Consider the following 15,752-nt stretch of genomic DNA (forward strand, 5'->3'; position numbering starts at 1 on the left):
CCCTCCCTCTGCAAGACAGCATTCAAACTTTGGAATTGATGCACCCATCACAATGTGCTCATCTCTGCTGTCTGGTCTACAAGGGATACAGAACGGGATAACCAACAGTCTCCATTGGAATTTTCTCACAACAATAAGTGTATACTGAATTAACAGGTGCTTCAAGATATAGCCACCCTTTGGGGAAACATTCACTGGCAGTTGCCCTCATCTTCCCAGCGGACAGGGCCCACTTGTATGTCTTTTCCCAGTTTCCTACCCTATCCAAGATTCTGTTTAAAATTCAATGAAACAAAGCGAGAGTTATTGTGATTGCCCCTCTTGACTAAGACAAGTTTGGCTCCCTTACCTGACGCAGATGGCAATATGCCCTCCTGTTCCTCTGACGTCAGCCCATTCCTCACCCGCTCTCTCAAAACAATGGGCTGACCCTTCACCCCAACCCATGGGTCCTCCACCTCCAGGCTTGGATCTTTCTTTCTTCCAAGGCTTAGAAGCAGAATGCTCTGACAAGCTGAAACACACGTTGCACCACAACCACAAGTTGACCACTCCACATACCTATCTACAAAATGGAAATGACTCCAAGTTTGTACTATTCCAAACGGATAGACGCAACCTCATCTTTCCTCCCTCTGATTTTGCACTACATTTTAAACTCTCACTCAGCTCCCTTAAGGTACATCTCATGGCGAAAATGGCTTCCCATTTGGAGTTTGCTCACCCACTAATTTATAGACTCTTTAAGGGCATTGGGACTCTCTTCCCCCCATGTGACACCACCCGCTCCAGCCTCGGACTTTAATCTAGTTCTCAGGGCTTGGACTAGACCTCCCTCCAAGTCCAGGGCAACTTGTTCTCTCTTACACCTGTCCATGACTACAGCATTTCTAATTGCCATTACCTTAGCTAGGCACATAGAAGAAATAGTGGCCCTGGTGGCACACCCATCATTCACAGCCTTTGTCTTTTTTTTTTTTTTAAATAACCTCTAAGGCTATATCCCAAGTTTCTCCCTACTTTTTCTGCACTTTCCATATGAATCAACAGATCCATCTCCCCGTATTTTCCCAAAGCCACATTGTGACAACTGAGAGACAATTGTGCATATGCTAGATATTAGAAAGACATTAGCATTCTACTTGGACAGGATTAAGAACTTCGGGAAATCCCCTAGACTCTTCCTTTTGTCCACAGAAAGATCAAAAAGCTCTGTGATATCTCCTCAAAGACTATGCAAATGGGTCTCTAGTTGCATTAATCACTTAGCAAGGGCGCAATTTGCTTCCGTCCATACGCACTCCATGAGATCAGTTCCTACCTCAACCACATTCATTAGGGATACCCCTATCTCCCCAATCTATAGAGCAATGACCGGGGCCTCTGTCCATACTTTTGCAGAACATTATGCGATTACTGAAGATTTGGCCACTGACACCATCTTCATCTCCACAGTACTCTCTGTAGTAAAAGACTCCGCTCCGAAGTCCCAGCCTCCAGTGGTGGGTACTGCTCTGGAGTCACCTGATGTGGAGCACCCATAGGGACACTACTCGAAGAAGAAGAGGAAGTTACTCACCTTGTGCAGTAACGATGGTTCTTTGAGAAGTATGTCCCTATGGGTGCTCCACAACCCACCCTCCTCCCCTCTACTTCGGAGTTCTCTATAGGGCTCTATGGTAGAGAAGGAAGTGAGGGGGGTTCGCCTGTGCAGTGCTAAATAGCCTCAAGGCAGACCACGAGGGAGAGAGAGCACATGCACGGGCTCAAGTGGACACTGCTACCAAAAATCTCCGATTAGAGGTGCAGGGGCACGCAGACACCTAAAGTGGAGCACCCATAGGGACACACATCTCGAAGAACCATCGTTACTGCACAAGGTAACTTCCTCTTTCTGAGATTCCTCTTCTTGCTGGAGGACTTTGACCTTTGGAAAACCTGGATAGGGATGCCAGAGGTGGGTGAAATCTGACTTACAGGTCTCCCAGTGTCCAGTCTGGGGAAAAGGGAATGGCAATGCTCAACTGGGCATTAAGGTTTAAGAGCTGCATCTGCAGTTTCAGCCTCCATTGATGCCACTGTCCAAGGTCTGATGAAAGTCCTCCAGCTAAGACAGACTGGCTCCCCACGTTACTAATGTAAAAATAGATTTTATTTATTTTAAGAAAAACACAAGGCTTTACGAAGATATAGATGAAGATAAAATCTTGGAAATGTTTTGATGGGCTACCTCCCCCAGAGAAGCAGGGATTACTTGATTTTGAGGCATTTGGGAGTTCTAGTTGTGTTAGACCATTCTCAATGACAGTACGCCAGGCTATTTTGGACTCACAAAGCTATAGTGTTAAAAGGAAGCCAACCGATGACATTCCACTTTGTACCACTTGGCATTCCCCAGGAACCTGGCCAGTGGAACTGTATGGGCTCAGAAATTTGAGATTTTTTTCCTTTAGTGGTATCCCTAGGGCTGGCACTAGTGCCCCCATAAACCCTGCGCCTATGTGCCAGTATAATGGGTGCTGCTGGCCCCACACCTGCTCAGTTCCTTCTTGCCGGTACTCTGACAGAGGGGAATGAGGGTGGGTCATGGAATGGACATGAGCAACACATCTCAAAGAACAAAAGTTATGAAGTTTCAGTAACCATTTTATCTTCTTTGAGCGCTTGCTCATGTCAATTCCATGCTAGGTGACTCACAAGCAGTATCCCTGAAGGTGGGCTTGGAGCTCATGGACATGTTGACTGCAACACTGCCCTCCCAAAAACTGGCATCATCATGGGCCTGTTGGGTGATGGCATAGTGGGATGCAAAGGTATGAATCAATGACCATGTCGCAGCCCTGCAAGTGTCCTGGATTGGTATCTGTGTGAGGAATGCTGCTGATGAAGTCTGAGCCCTTGTAGAATGGGCTGTTGTGATGGCTGGAGGCAGAACCTTCACCTGATCATAGCAAATGGGGATGCAAGTGGTTATCCAGGACTAGATTCTCTGGGATGACACCAGCAGACCTTTCATCCTGTCCGCTACAAAGAGTTGTGTCAACTTTTGGAAGGGTTTAGTTCTTTCAACATAAAAGGACAGGGGCCATCTATGTCTATGGTATATAGTCAGTGTTCCTCATCAGTTCTGTGAGGCTTTGGGAAGAAGAAAGGCAGAAAAATGTCCTAGTTGTGGTGGAACTGTCACATCACCTTTGGTAGGAAAGCAGGGTGGGGATGCAGCTGGACTTTGTCTTTGAAGAACACCATATGAAGGGGTTCTGAAGTCCAGACTTTGATTTCAGAGAATCCCCTGGCTGAAATAATGGCTTTCCATGAGGGGAGCAGCAGCAAACAAGATGCCAAGGGCTCAAAGGGTGAGCCTTGACAGTACCAGATTTAAGTCCCGTGCGTGAATTGGGTCACAAACATGCGGATAGAGCCTTTCTAAACCCTTGCGGAACCTGATCATCATCTCATGGGAGAAGACTGATCTACCTTGGACTGGAGGATGGAAGGCCGAGATGGCTGCCAAGTAACCAGGAGGTTACTCACCCTGTGCAGTAACTGACGTTCTTCGAGATGAGTGTCCCTGTGGGTGCTCCACTCCAGGTGTTGGTGCGTCCCTGCGCCTTCACTCAGAGATTTTTACAGCAGTACTCGTACCAGGCACGCCTGCACAGAGCCTGCCCCCCCCACTCTGAGTGTACCTTAATAGTACGTGTGTGCGACCGGTCTCCTCAGTTCCTTCTCTACAGTGGAGGCTACCCCAACTCCGAAGTAGAGGGGAGGAGGGTAGGTAGTGGAGCATCCACAGGGACATTCATCTCGAAGAATATCAGTTACTGCACAGGGTGAGTAACCTCTTCGAGAGAGAGATGTCCCTGTGGGTGCTCCACTCCAGGCGACTTCAAAGCAGCGTATCTCAAGGAGGTAGGGACTTTGGTAGGAATGCAGAAGATAATACAGCTCTGCCTAATCGTGTATCAGAGAGAGGGCCTTGAGTAAGGGCATAATGCTTAACAAATGTGAGTTCAGAAGTCCAAGTGGCCACCTTACAGATGTCAGCCAGAGGAACTTTGCGTAGAAAAGCCACGGAGGTAGCCACAGATCTAGTGGAGTGAGTTCTGATGCCAGCTGGAGGCGTAATTTTCTTTATTTGGTAGCATAGTCGGATACAGTCAGAAATTCAGTTTGAAAGTCTCTGGGTAGAAATTGGTGCGCTCCTTTGGAGCGCTCCACAATGGAGACAGAGTCTAGAAGAGTTTCTAAAGGGCTTGGTTCTATCCAGATAGAAGGACAAAGCCCTGGGTACATATAATGTATGCTTTGTAAAAAGAAAAGGAGTACCTGTGGCACCTTAGAGACTAACCAATTTATTTGAGCATGAGCTTTCGTGAGCTACAGCTCACTTCATCGGATGCATACCATGGAAACTGCAGCAGACATTATATACACACAGAGATCATGAAACAATACCTCCTCCCACCCCACTGTCCTGCTGGTAATAGCTTATCTAAAGTGATCATCAAGTTGGGCCATTTCCAGCACAAATCCAGGTTTTCTCACCCTCCACCCCCCCACACACAAACTCACTCTCCTGCTGGTAATAGCCCATCCAAAGTGACAACTCTCTTCACAATGTGCATGATAATCAAGGTGGGCCATTTCCTGCACAAATCCAGGTTCTCTCACCCCCTCACCCTCCTCCAAAAACCACACACACAAACTCACTATCCTGCTGGTAATAGCTCATCCAAAGTGACCACTCTCCCTACAATGTGCATGATAATCAAGGTGGGCCATGTCCAGCACAAATCCAGGTTTTCTCACCCCCCCCCTTTTTTTTCCCCGGGGACACACACACACACAAACTCACTCTCCTGCTGGCAATAGCTCATCCAAACTGACCACTCTCCAAGTTTAAATCCAAGTTTAACCAGAACGTCTGGGGGGGGGTAAGAAAAAAAAGGGGGGGTAAGAAAAAAAGGGGGGGGTGAGAAAACCTGGATTTGTGCTGGACATGGCCCACCTTGATTATCATGCACATTGTAGGGAGAGTGGTCACTTTGGATGAGCTATTACCAGCAGGATAGTGAGTTTGTGTGTGTGGTTTTTGGAGGAGGGTGAGGGGGTGAGAGAACCTGGATTTGTGCAGGAAATGGCCCACCTTGATTATCATGCACATTGTGAAGAGAGTTGTCACTTTGGATGGGCTATTACCAGCAGGAGAGTGAGTTTGTGTGTGGGGGGGTGGAGGGTGAGAAAACCTGGATTTGTGCTGGAAATGGCCCAACTTGATGATCACTTTAGATAAGCTATTACCAGCAGGACAGTGGGGTGGGAGGAGGTATTGTTTCATGATCTCTGTGTGTATATAATGTCTGCTGCAGTTTCCACGGTATGCATCCGATGAAGTGAGCTGTAGCTCACGAAAGCTCATGCTCAAATAAATTGGTTAGTCTCTAAGGTGCCACAAGTACTCCTTTTCTTTTTGCGAATACAGACTAACACGGCTGTTACTCTGAAACCTGTATGCTTTGTGGATTCAAAAGAGTTTGCATGTGGTTTAGGAAAGAAGGTTGGTAGGTGTATCGGCTCATTAATGTGGAATGACGAATGCACCTTTGGAAGAAATTTGGGGTGTAGTCAGAGGGTAACCTTGCCTTAAAAAATAGTCGGTGAGTCCGCCATGAGAGCTGCTATTTCTCCTGCACGTCTGGCAGAGGTGATTGCCACTAAGAATGCTGTTTTCATAGAGAGGTGTAAGAGGGAGCAAGTGGCTAGGGGCTCAAATGGTTGTTGAGTTAAGGAGGATAATACTATGTGAAAGTCCCACGGAGGGGTAAGGGGTTTAATGTCCGGGTATAGGGATTGGAGCCCTTTGAGTAAACGCTTGGAGATAAGCAAAAATAGAGGTATCGTCGATCCTGTCATGAAAAGTTGTAAAGCAGCTAAATAGACCTTGATGTAGCTGAAAGGCAGGCCAGATTGCTTAAGGTCTAATAGGTAGTCAAGTATGGGTGGAAGAGGTGCAGAAGTAGGAGGAAGTTGTTTAGTTGAGCACCATTGTGTGAATCGCTTCCACTTTCTGAGATAGGTGATGCAAGTAGATTGTGTTCTACTATTTAGGAGCACTCTTTGAACCTGCTCAGAGCATGCTAGTTCATTTTGGGAGAACCATGTAGGAACCAAGCTTTGAGGTGAAGCATGGACAGGCTGGGGTGAAGAAGTCAGCCATGTTACTGCGATAGGAGGTTTGGAGTGAAGGGCAACGAAATTGGTGGGCGAGTTGACCGTTCTGGTGAGGAATGGAAACCACGGTTGTCTGGGCCACGATGGGGCAATCAGAATGACAGTGGCACGATCTGTTCGTATCTTTGTCAGAACTCTGTGGAGAACCGATATTGGGGGGAAAGCATACATTAAGTGTTGAGCCCATGAGATCAGGAATGCATCTCCTAGGGAATGTTTGCCCAATCCCGCTCTGGAGCAAAATTCGAGACAATTCTTCTCCATAAGCCTCAGTTCCCCAAGCATAAACCCTCAGTAACTATGTTGGCCTTACACAGTATCCGGATTGGCAAACAAAGAAAATATATCTACCAGCTCTAGATGGAGACTACTTCTCTTTCCCCACTCAGGCACTTGGTCTGTCCATCGAAGCAGGACCTTGGTTACCCTAACTTCTGGTTTTAAGATCTTGCAAAGGTCCCTCAAGGCCAGGTCTTGGTTACCCCGATGACTTCTGTCTCACAGTCTCAAACCTCTTCGGATATTAATTGGGGACTTGATCCAAACTGACTAATTTACTTTGCTTAGCACTTATATACCTTTTTGTCCTCAAAGGAATCACATTCCAGAAATATGCCTCAAGCATTTATTACTGGTTTTCTTCACAATTTTGAAGGGATTGCAAAGCGGACACACAAACCAAAGCTCATCCATAATTTACCCTCTCATAAATCATTCAGTTAAGCTCTTAGCATGAGGTTATCCAAAAAGGGTAATTCTGACCCATGTCAGCCATGTTACCAAGCCCACCAATCGCATGATTTTACGTGTTCTTTACTTTGTGGGCTGGTTCCCCTGCTGATATTCCAAAGTTCGATGTTGAAACACACATGCCGATCAAGCTGCTGTTAACCATTCCAGTGTAATTTCAGCACCTCCAGTAGTATTTCACTCCATTTATCTAATGCTAAGAGAATCCTGCTCCCAGAATCCTCTAGTAGGTCCAGATATACCAAGCCATACCAAACTCATGCTTGCCCAATTTATCCCTATCAATCACAGCAATTCATAATAATTTGGCACTGTCTCAACACCTGGGCCATCGTCTCTCTGAGATGCAGACAACTGTCTATACTCAAACTTATTAACTAAACTAATTAAAACTATATACAACAAATTCAAGTCCAAACTATCAGGGTAAGAAAGCCTTTCAATAGCGAGAAGCCATTCCAGCAACTGTCACAGGCGGTAAGAAGGAACAGAGAGGTTGTGGGGCTGGTGGTGCCCCTTATACCGGCGCATAGGTGTGGGGCTCCAGGGGGTGATAGGGCTGTCCCGACGGACATCACTAAGGGAAAAAAAATCTCTGGCAACTGTGCATGAGGTGTGTGCACACCTAGCATGGAATCAACATGAGCAAGCACTTGAAGAAACTGGGATTTTTTAGTTGTCTTCTAGAAGCACCGACCACGTCTGAAAGCACGGTTTCTCCAAGCCTTATGCTGAGTGGGAGATCACCTGTGGTTGTTGGTAGTGCTGCACTGCCAACTGCAGGATCAAACAGAATGACTTTTCCCTGTATAGGGTGGTCAGAAAGCTTTATTTCCTACATAGGTTCAACTTTTAAATAACCACATTAGAAAACAAAGAGTATAAGTGAGGAAGAACCTGTACATTATTCTCCAAAAACTGGTAGAATGCATGGGCCCTTATTAGTTGTAAAGATAGACTTCTCCTTATAGTTAAGTAGTAATCAAAAATCAAAGTGAAGGAGGACTTGTGGCACCTTAGAGACTAACCAATTTATTAGAGCATGAGCTTTCGTGAGCTACAGCTCACTTCCTCAGATGCATATCGTGGAAACTGCAACAGGCTTTATATATACACAGAGAATATGAAACAATACCTATTCCCACCCCACTGTCCTGCTGGTAATAGCTTATCTAAAGTGATTTCCAGCACAAATCCAGGTTTTCTCACCCTCCACCCCCCCACACAAATTCACTCTCCTGCTGGTGATAGCCCATCCAAAGTGACAACTCTTTACACAATGTGCATGACAATCAAGCTGGGCTATTTCCTGCACAAATCCAGGTTCTCACATCCCCCCCACCCCCATACACACACAAACTCACTCTCCTGCTGGTAATAGCTCATCCAAACTGACCACTCTTCAAGTTAAAATCCAAGTTAAACCAGAACATCTGGGGGGGGGGTAGGAAAAAACAAGAGTAAACAGGCTACCTTGCATAATGACTTAGCCACTCCAAGTCTCTATTTAAGCCTAAATTAATAGTATCCAATTTGCAAATGAATTCCAATTCAGCAGTTTCTCGCTGGAGTCTGGATTTGAAGTTTTTTTGTTTTAAGATAGCGACCTTCATGTCTGTGATCGCGTGACCAGAGAGATTGAAGTGTTCTCCGACTGGTTTATGAATGTTATAATTCTTGACATCTGATTTGTGTCCATTTATTCTTTTACCTGCAGAAGTAAAGAAACAGATTGATAGAGCCAGAAGAGTTCCCAGAAGTTACCTACTACAGGACAGGCCTAACAAAGAAAATAACAGAACGCCACTAGCCGTCACCTTCAGCCCCCAACTAAAACCCCTCCAACGCATTATTAAGGATCTACAACCTATCCTAAAGGATGCCCCAACACTCTCACAAATCTTGGGAGACAGGCCAGTCCTTGCCTACAGACAGCCCCGCAACCTGAAGCAAATACTCACCAACAACCACATACCACACAACAGAACCACTAACCCAGGAACTTATCCTTGCAACAAAGCCCGTTGCCAACTGTGCCCACATATCTATTCAGGGGACACCATCACAGGGCCTAATAACATCAGCCACACTATCAGAGGCTCGTTCACCTGCACATCCACCAATGTGATATATGCCATCATGTGCCAGCAATGCCCCTCTGCCATGTACATTGGTCAAACTGGACAGTCTCTACGTAAAAGAATAAATGGACACAAATCAGATGTCAAGAATTATAACATTCATAAACCAGTCGGAGAACACTTCAATCTCTCTGGTCACGCGATCACAGACATGAAGGTCGCTATCTTAAAACAAAAAAACTTCAAATCCAGACTCCAGCGAGAAACTGCTGAATTGGAATTCATTTGCAAATTGGATACTATTAATTTAGGCTTAAATAGAGACTGGGAGTGGCTAAGTCATTATGCAAGGTAGCCTGTTTCCTCTTGTTTTTTCCTACCCCCCCCCCCCCCAGATGTTCTGGTTTAACTTGGATTTTAACTTGAAGAGTGGTCAGTTTGGATGAGCTATTACCAGCAGGAGAGTGAGTTTGTGTGTGTATGGGGGTGGGGGGGATGTGAGAACCTGGATTTGTGCAGGAAATAGCCCAGCTTGATTGTCATGCACATTGTGTAAAGAGTTGTCACTTTGGATGGGCTATCACCAGCAGGAGAGTGAATTTGTGTGGGGGGGTGGAGGGTGAGAAAACCTGGATTTGTGCTGGAAATCACTTTAGATAAGCTATTACCAGCAGGACAGTGGGGTGGGAATAGGTATTGTTTCATATTCTCTGTGTATATATAAAGCCTGCTGCAGTTTCCACGATATGCATCTGAGGAAGTGAGCTGTAGCTCACGAAAGCTTATGCTCTAATAAATTGGTTAGTCTCTAAGGTGCCACAAGTCCTCCTTTTCTTTTTGCGAATACAGACTAACACGGCTGTTACTCTGAAAAAATCAAAGTGTAAAGGGAATATATAAAGTCACAAAGTTTCCTAAGCTGGTTCTCAATACTTGCATACAAAACCAGTGAGCTTCACCCTCACGTCCCAAGTTGCCTCTGACCTCTTCACTCTGATTCTTTATTCCACTTTCTATTTTTAAATGACAGTTCTCTTACAGAAACACACCACCCTCCTACCAATACACCCACTCCATTATTGCAGCATAAAAAGGAGTGTAAGGAAGGAAAGAAAATGAGATAATACCTCCAGCAATATAAGGCTACCCCTGTAGCCAGCCAAAACACTCTGAAAATGCAGAGGTACAGAGGCACAACTTGCAAGTGATGGTGCTTTGGTAAATGTACAGTGCTACAACAGTTCTTCTAGTAGAACGTCATCATTCATTTCCTGGCCCCACTCTGACCTCACTCCAGAAGTTTATATCTTTTCCCCTAGGTAACTGGAACTTTTACTTGTGGCATATTCCTTTTTCAAAAAAAGCCTACATTTGTTAAATGTACATTCACGTGTAAGTTTGTGTAGAGAAATGTGTTTTCCTTTTTAGGCCGTATTTGCTTGCAGAAAAAGTGTTTGTAAGACAGTCCAAAAGTACCCAAAAAAGAGGAGATGGTGAAGATAATTAACAAAGCTCAGTAATGTCTCGGTTTCAACATCAAACGTTTCATTTTAAAGAAGGATAACAAGCTAGATAAGAAACTATCTAGTTTTAACAATATTAGGGCTGAATCTCTCACCTTAAAAATAAAGATTTAGTTGAAAACAAGAAAAAGAGTTTACTAGTAATGATACTACTACTAAGCATTTGTATTGCACTTTATATATCTTTACAGCTCTGTATATTTAACTCTCAACACCCCTAAGGTAAGTTAGGCATTGTTACCTCTTTACATTGGGGGAATACAGAGGGTGAAATCCTGACCCCATTTAAGTCAAGGGCAAAACTCCCATTGATTTCAATAGGTCCAGGATTTCACCCAGAATAGCTTGTCTATGGCTGTGCCTCAAAGCAGGGCAGTGCCAAATTCAGAAGTCAGGAGTCCAAGTCTCGCAGTCCACTAGATCATATTGATTAACTAAGTTCAGTAAGTGGAATGAAGTGTTCTATATTAAAATCAAAACTTCTCCACATTGGCCTCAAGTGAACACACACACCAACTCCCCCCACTTCCTCCCCCTACAATCAAAACGTGAATAAAGAAAATCTGTACTCTCTTATTTTTAATGTAAGGTCAGTATTGAACTCAAATCTTCATGTGTCTGGAAAAAAATTAAGACTTCTGGAACACCATATTACAGATACCTCTTAGTTGTTAGACTAATCATATTCCTAGGCTACATGGGTCTAAAGAAATACAAGAGAGGCACAATAGGCCCCAATCCTGCAATACTATCCCTGCAAGCAAGGCTTTATGCCTATGCAGAGCCCCAGTAAAGTCTGAGTCCAACTGTACGCATTTCATCACAGGATCAGGGCCACAATTAGTCAGAGATACAAAGTTTCAAAAAGACAACTTTACCTTGTAAAAATTATTCTATTATGTACCTGTGTATGATGCACTAAACACACACTATTATTTTAGCACATTTCTAATGAGAACAGGTAAATGCAAGTAAAAAAAAAACAAGCATGTACTTTTGATCACATTCTTAGAGTTTTACTGAGTAAAAAATATTTGCACCTGTTTAAACCAAATGGTTACATAAAGAAAGTGACTAAAACACAGAAACATAACTTGTAATACTAGACCAGGCTGATGATTTGGTTGCACTGCTATTCTACCTCAAGCAGAGGTCAGTACCTGAGGCTCGGAGAAAACCTCAAAATAAACATATCCAATTGCGCAATGCTATAGATGGAAAATATTTCTTCTGATAGCACCACCATTCCCATTCTATTCAAACAATAGTCCGGAGGTTTTATTACATTTTTCTAATTATCTTAAAAATATGTACATTAGAGAGAGAGAGACTGATTTCATTGACTGATACAAATACAATTTACCATATGTAAAATATAGACACTGAACATTTATAAGCACAGTTCTTTGACTCAGTGATATAATTCCTTCCTTTTGTTGCTGAACCTGAGAGCACACAAAGTTCATATTTCCCCTAACCAACCTTTGATCACAGCCAATTACAAAAACGTATTGCTGCACTTCCTAGTATACAAACCATACTTATCAGACCCTGAGCAAGTTACTTTATTAAGCAGTATTACAAAAGAATTGATCCTGCAGTCAATGCACTGTCTTCTGTGAAGATTCATATATGTAGAGTCAATACTTCTAGGAGCTGGATTTGTTAATTTCAAACCAATTACAGATTTAATGTCAAGAGTCAGAGCCCTTCTTTTACATAGCCAACTTCTATCTGCATTGAGAGTCCTCCTTGTCACAGGCCCCTAGGCAAGCAAGCACTTACACATGCTTAACTGTTTTTGCAAGTAGTCCCATTATAATCATGGGGCCTTAAGCATTAGTTTCAGAGTGAAATAACCTTTTCTGGTTAATTTAGAAGACAACCGGTAGATCCACAGGTCAGTGTAGTATCCATAAATTTAGATATTCGATATTTGATCTCCCAAATTTTACCAGTTTTCCCTGGCCCGCCCTACAGGTTGTCATTTCTCACATGACCAATGTGCACTTTGCAACTCTACTCTTCATTTCAAGAACATGATTTTTTCCTATCATTTACAAAAATACGAAATTTCCTTCCACTTGTAATCCAGTGAAAGCTGATACATTGACTAGATTGTTGTTGTAAATCCCTGTATCTTAAACATATCCCAAGCTCTTGTGGTCCTCTCCAGGGCAGACTAATTTCTTAGCAGTTGTAGTCAGAACACTTGGATAACTATACACAGACAACTCTATTACAACCTGCAAACATTAAATCCTCTGCTGTGCCAGGAAAGATCAATGAAAATCTTGCCTCCTTTTCTCAAAAAGGTATCATTTCTAAAACTTGCCACACCTCTCCTGGCCAGCAGCCTCTGTGTGATAGTCCGGTTCAACATCAGTCTCATATGGTTAACAATACACAGCTGCTTCAAAAAGCTTATATTTTCCACAAAACTGTAAAAGGCTTTAGCAGTCTTTCTAATTTATGCAAGAGGAAATTATACCATCAAATCCCTGCAGTTTGCTTCAAAAATTGACCCAAAACAGTACTGGAAATGTATTAAAGATCAGCTGCAACTATGGCATATATTTTCTTAAAAACAAACAAAAAAAAACCCCGCACTTGCCCCATTAACTTAATATTTATATCTGACCAATATTAAACACACTGCTATCACTTCTCATCAATTCTTAGATGTTGGGAGATGGAAGAGACTTATTCGATCACCAAGGCTGTCCTTCTGCCAGGTCACTGACTGTTCGGTACAGTACATTTTGTAATGCTTCTAGTGAATCTCATTGGATTAGGTTGTATCATTTTACGCATGGATTTCCAGCCTTCATACGTTTACTTTGTTCTCCTTCGTGCTTGCCTCGTACCCCAAATTAGTATTATCGGTGAAGTAATTTAACATTTTACAGCTGTTTAATCCTTTGCCCCTCTTCCAGATCATTTAAAGTATGTTCAGTAACATTATGCTTAAAAACTAATCACCGTGGCATCTTTCAACTGAACTGCCTCCATCTTTCAAACTGTTCAGATTCATCTAAAAACGTATTTGTTGGGACTTGAAGATCTACAATTCAGAGTAAGATGAGCTTTTGCAGGATACGCATGGCAATGTCTGATCGTGCTTGGTGGCAGGGTGAAGAGGGTCTAACCTGGGTGGACTGAATAAGTTAGTGATAAAGAACAGATTAATGAACTACACTTCTAACTACTGCAATTGTATCACCTAGGATAAAGACATAATATATCACTAATAAAACTCAGAATATAAATCTGGACCCAGTTAACATAAAAGATACCTGAATGTTCATTATACTTAATCTGCTTTAATTCAGTTTTTTTCCTAGAAACACACTGTTCAAAAAGGGTCTGAAAAGTGTCCTTTCAAAAGCTTATTTCTTCTGCTGTGTTTGGGGCTTCTTTTCTGATGTCATCATTCTAATATTGTCATTAATATAACATTGAAGGAATACTACTGTGTGTCCTGCTGGCTAGCTCTGCACAGTGGAATGATAATTAATTAGTTTTCTCTAACCTGTGAATGCAATCCTGAAAGGCTTTAAGTGAAATCATCCATTTACCATGTACACAATCAGCATTCTAATAAAATCCATTAAAACAGCATTAGAAATGGAGCTGCCCAGAGCCATTAAAGTGACATATGCCTCATCTTTCTGTGGTTTGAAAGCTGTTCAAGGTTGTTGGCAGCAAGTGTAGTTCTGAAGAAGTTGGACATCTGGATGGCATTTGGTATCTGACATTTTTCCAAAATTTTGTATTTGCTGAATAGGATTTTTCTGTGAAGTCCCCTTTCCATCTGATGGCACCATGCTTTTGTTTAATGTATTTGATTGATTCTGGCATGTTCGTATAGTTCTTTATTTTATCTAGCTCAATCAGAATAACTTTAATTCCATCCTGGACAAGAGCATTGTACACAACCAGTTGCTGTTCGAAGATATCCTCTAATAAACTGCAACTTGATGATTCTGGTACTAATACAATTATAAGCCTTCTGCTTTGTTTAATGGTTTCATCAACAACACTGACCACAGCTGTAAAAGACACACAGAATGACTGATTAACTTTTAGCTCATACAAAAGAATCGCTCTCCCCCCATTAAAAATAGATATTTACTTTTTCTTATGTCAGCATAATTAAAGTGGCAAAACCCCTCTAATATATACACAGTTATACTGGTATAAAGTGTCTATGCCAGCATAGCATATTCCAGTAGAGAAGCAAAATAAGCTACACACACACTTTTATACACATATAATTGTGTCAACATTAGAGAGGTTTTTGGTGGCAAGAAAACCATCCACCTTACCAACATAGCTATGCTGGTAACATTTTTAGATGTGCACTCTAGGCCACACTTTAATGATACAGCTGATTTTTTTGTTTTTGTTTTTAATCCATGCAAACTTACTTACCTTATAGTAACTGAAGGCTCTTTAAGATGTGCGGCCCCTATCTGTATTCTACTGTGGATACGCATATTTTGCATGCATCCAGAGCTGGAGAATTTTGAAAGCAGTGTCCGCTGGTCCGCACATGTGCCGTGGCTCACCTTGTGCCACCGACCGAGGAGATAAAGGGCGGGGTGGACCAACTGCTTCTCCAGTTCCTTCTCCACAGGGCCGTCCTTACCCATACGCAAAGTAAGCAGCTGCATAGGGCACCAGGAAATTTCCTGGTGCCCTGCGCAGCTGCGTGCTGCTCCAGCCCCTGCTCCACCTCTTCCCCATGGCCCCACCCCTGCTCCGCCTCCCCGCTCCACCCCCACTCCCCTGAGGATTCTGCAGCAGGGCTGGGCCTGCACTCACCAGCGGCGGGAAGTGCAGCGACCTGGACCCAGCCGTGCTGCCGGTGAGTGCTGGGGGGGCGGATCCCACCTGCCCCCCAAGCCAGCCTTGCCTCCCCGCAGAGGCCTGGTGCCAGGCCCTCCTCCCCCAAGCGGAGGACTGGGGCCCCACAACCACCGCCCCCCCTATGGGGGGGCTGCATAGGGTCCCAGAATAGCTAGGGATGGCCCTGCTTCTCCACCGCAAATCACAGAAGATCCAAAGCAGAGGGGAAGGAGGACAGGTAGAGGAATACAGATAGGACTACACATCTTGAAGAATTTCCAGTTACTAAAAGGTAAGTAACTTTCTCTTCAAG

General features: G+C 43.5%; 1 protein-coding gene across 3 annotated transcripts in view; it reads right to left on the reverse strand.

Annotated features, from left to right (window-relative positions):
- Positions 1 to 11,597: 11,597 nt before the first annotated feature.
- LOC140914239 (interleukin-1 receptor-like 2) overlaps positions 11,598 to 15,752 on the reverse strand; it is a 54,668-nt gene continuing 50,513 nt past the window's right edge. For all 3 annotated transcript variants that reach the window (XM_073351618.1, XM_073351628.1, XM_073351637.1), the window contains one exon: positions 11,598 to 14,640. In XM_073351618.1, coding sequence (XP_073207719.1) covers positions 14,252 to 14,640 — 389 coding nt within the window. In that variant the 3' untranslated portion in view covers positions 11,598 to 14,251. The remainder of the gene's footprint in view (positions 14,641 to 15,752) is intronic.

This window comes from Lepidochelys kempii, chromosome 1 (assembly GCF_965140265.1).
Source record: "Lepidochelys kempii isolate rLepKem1 chromosome 1, rLepKem1.hap2, whole genome shotgun sequence".
Lineage (NCBI taxonomy): Eukaryota > Metazoa > Chordata > Testudines > Cheloniidae > Lepidochelys > Lepidochelys kempii.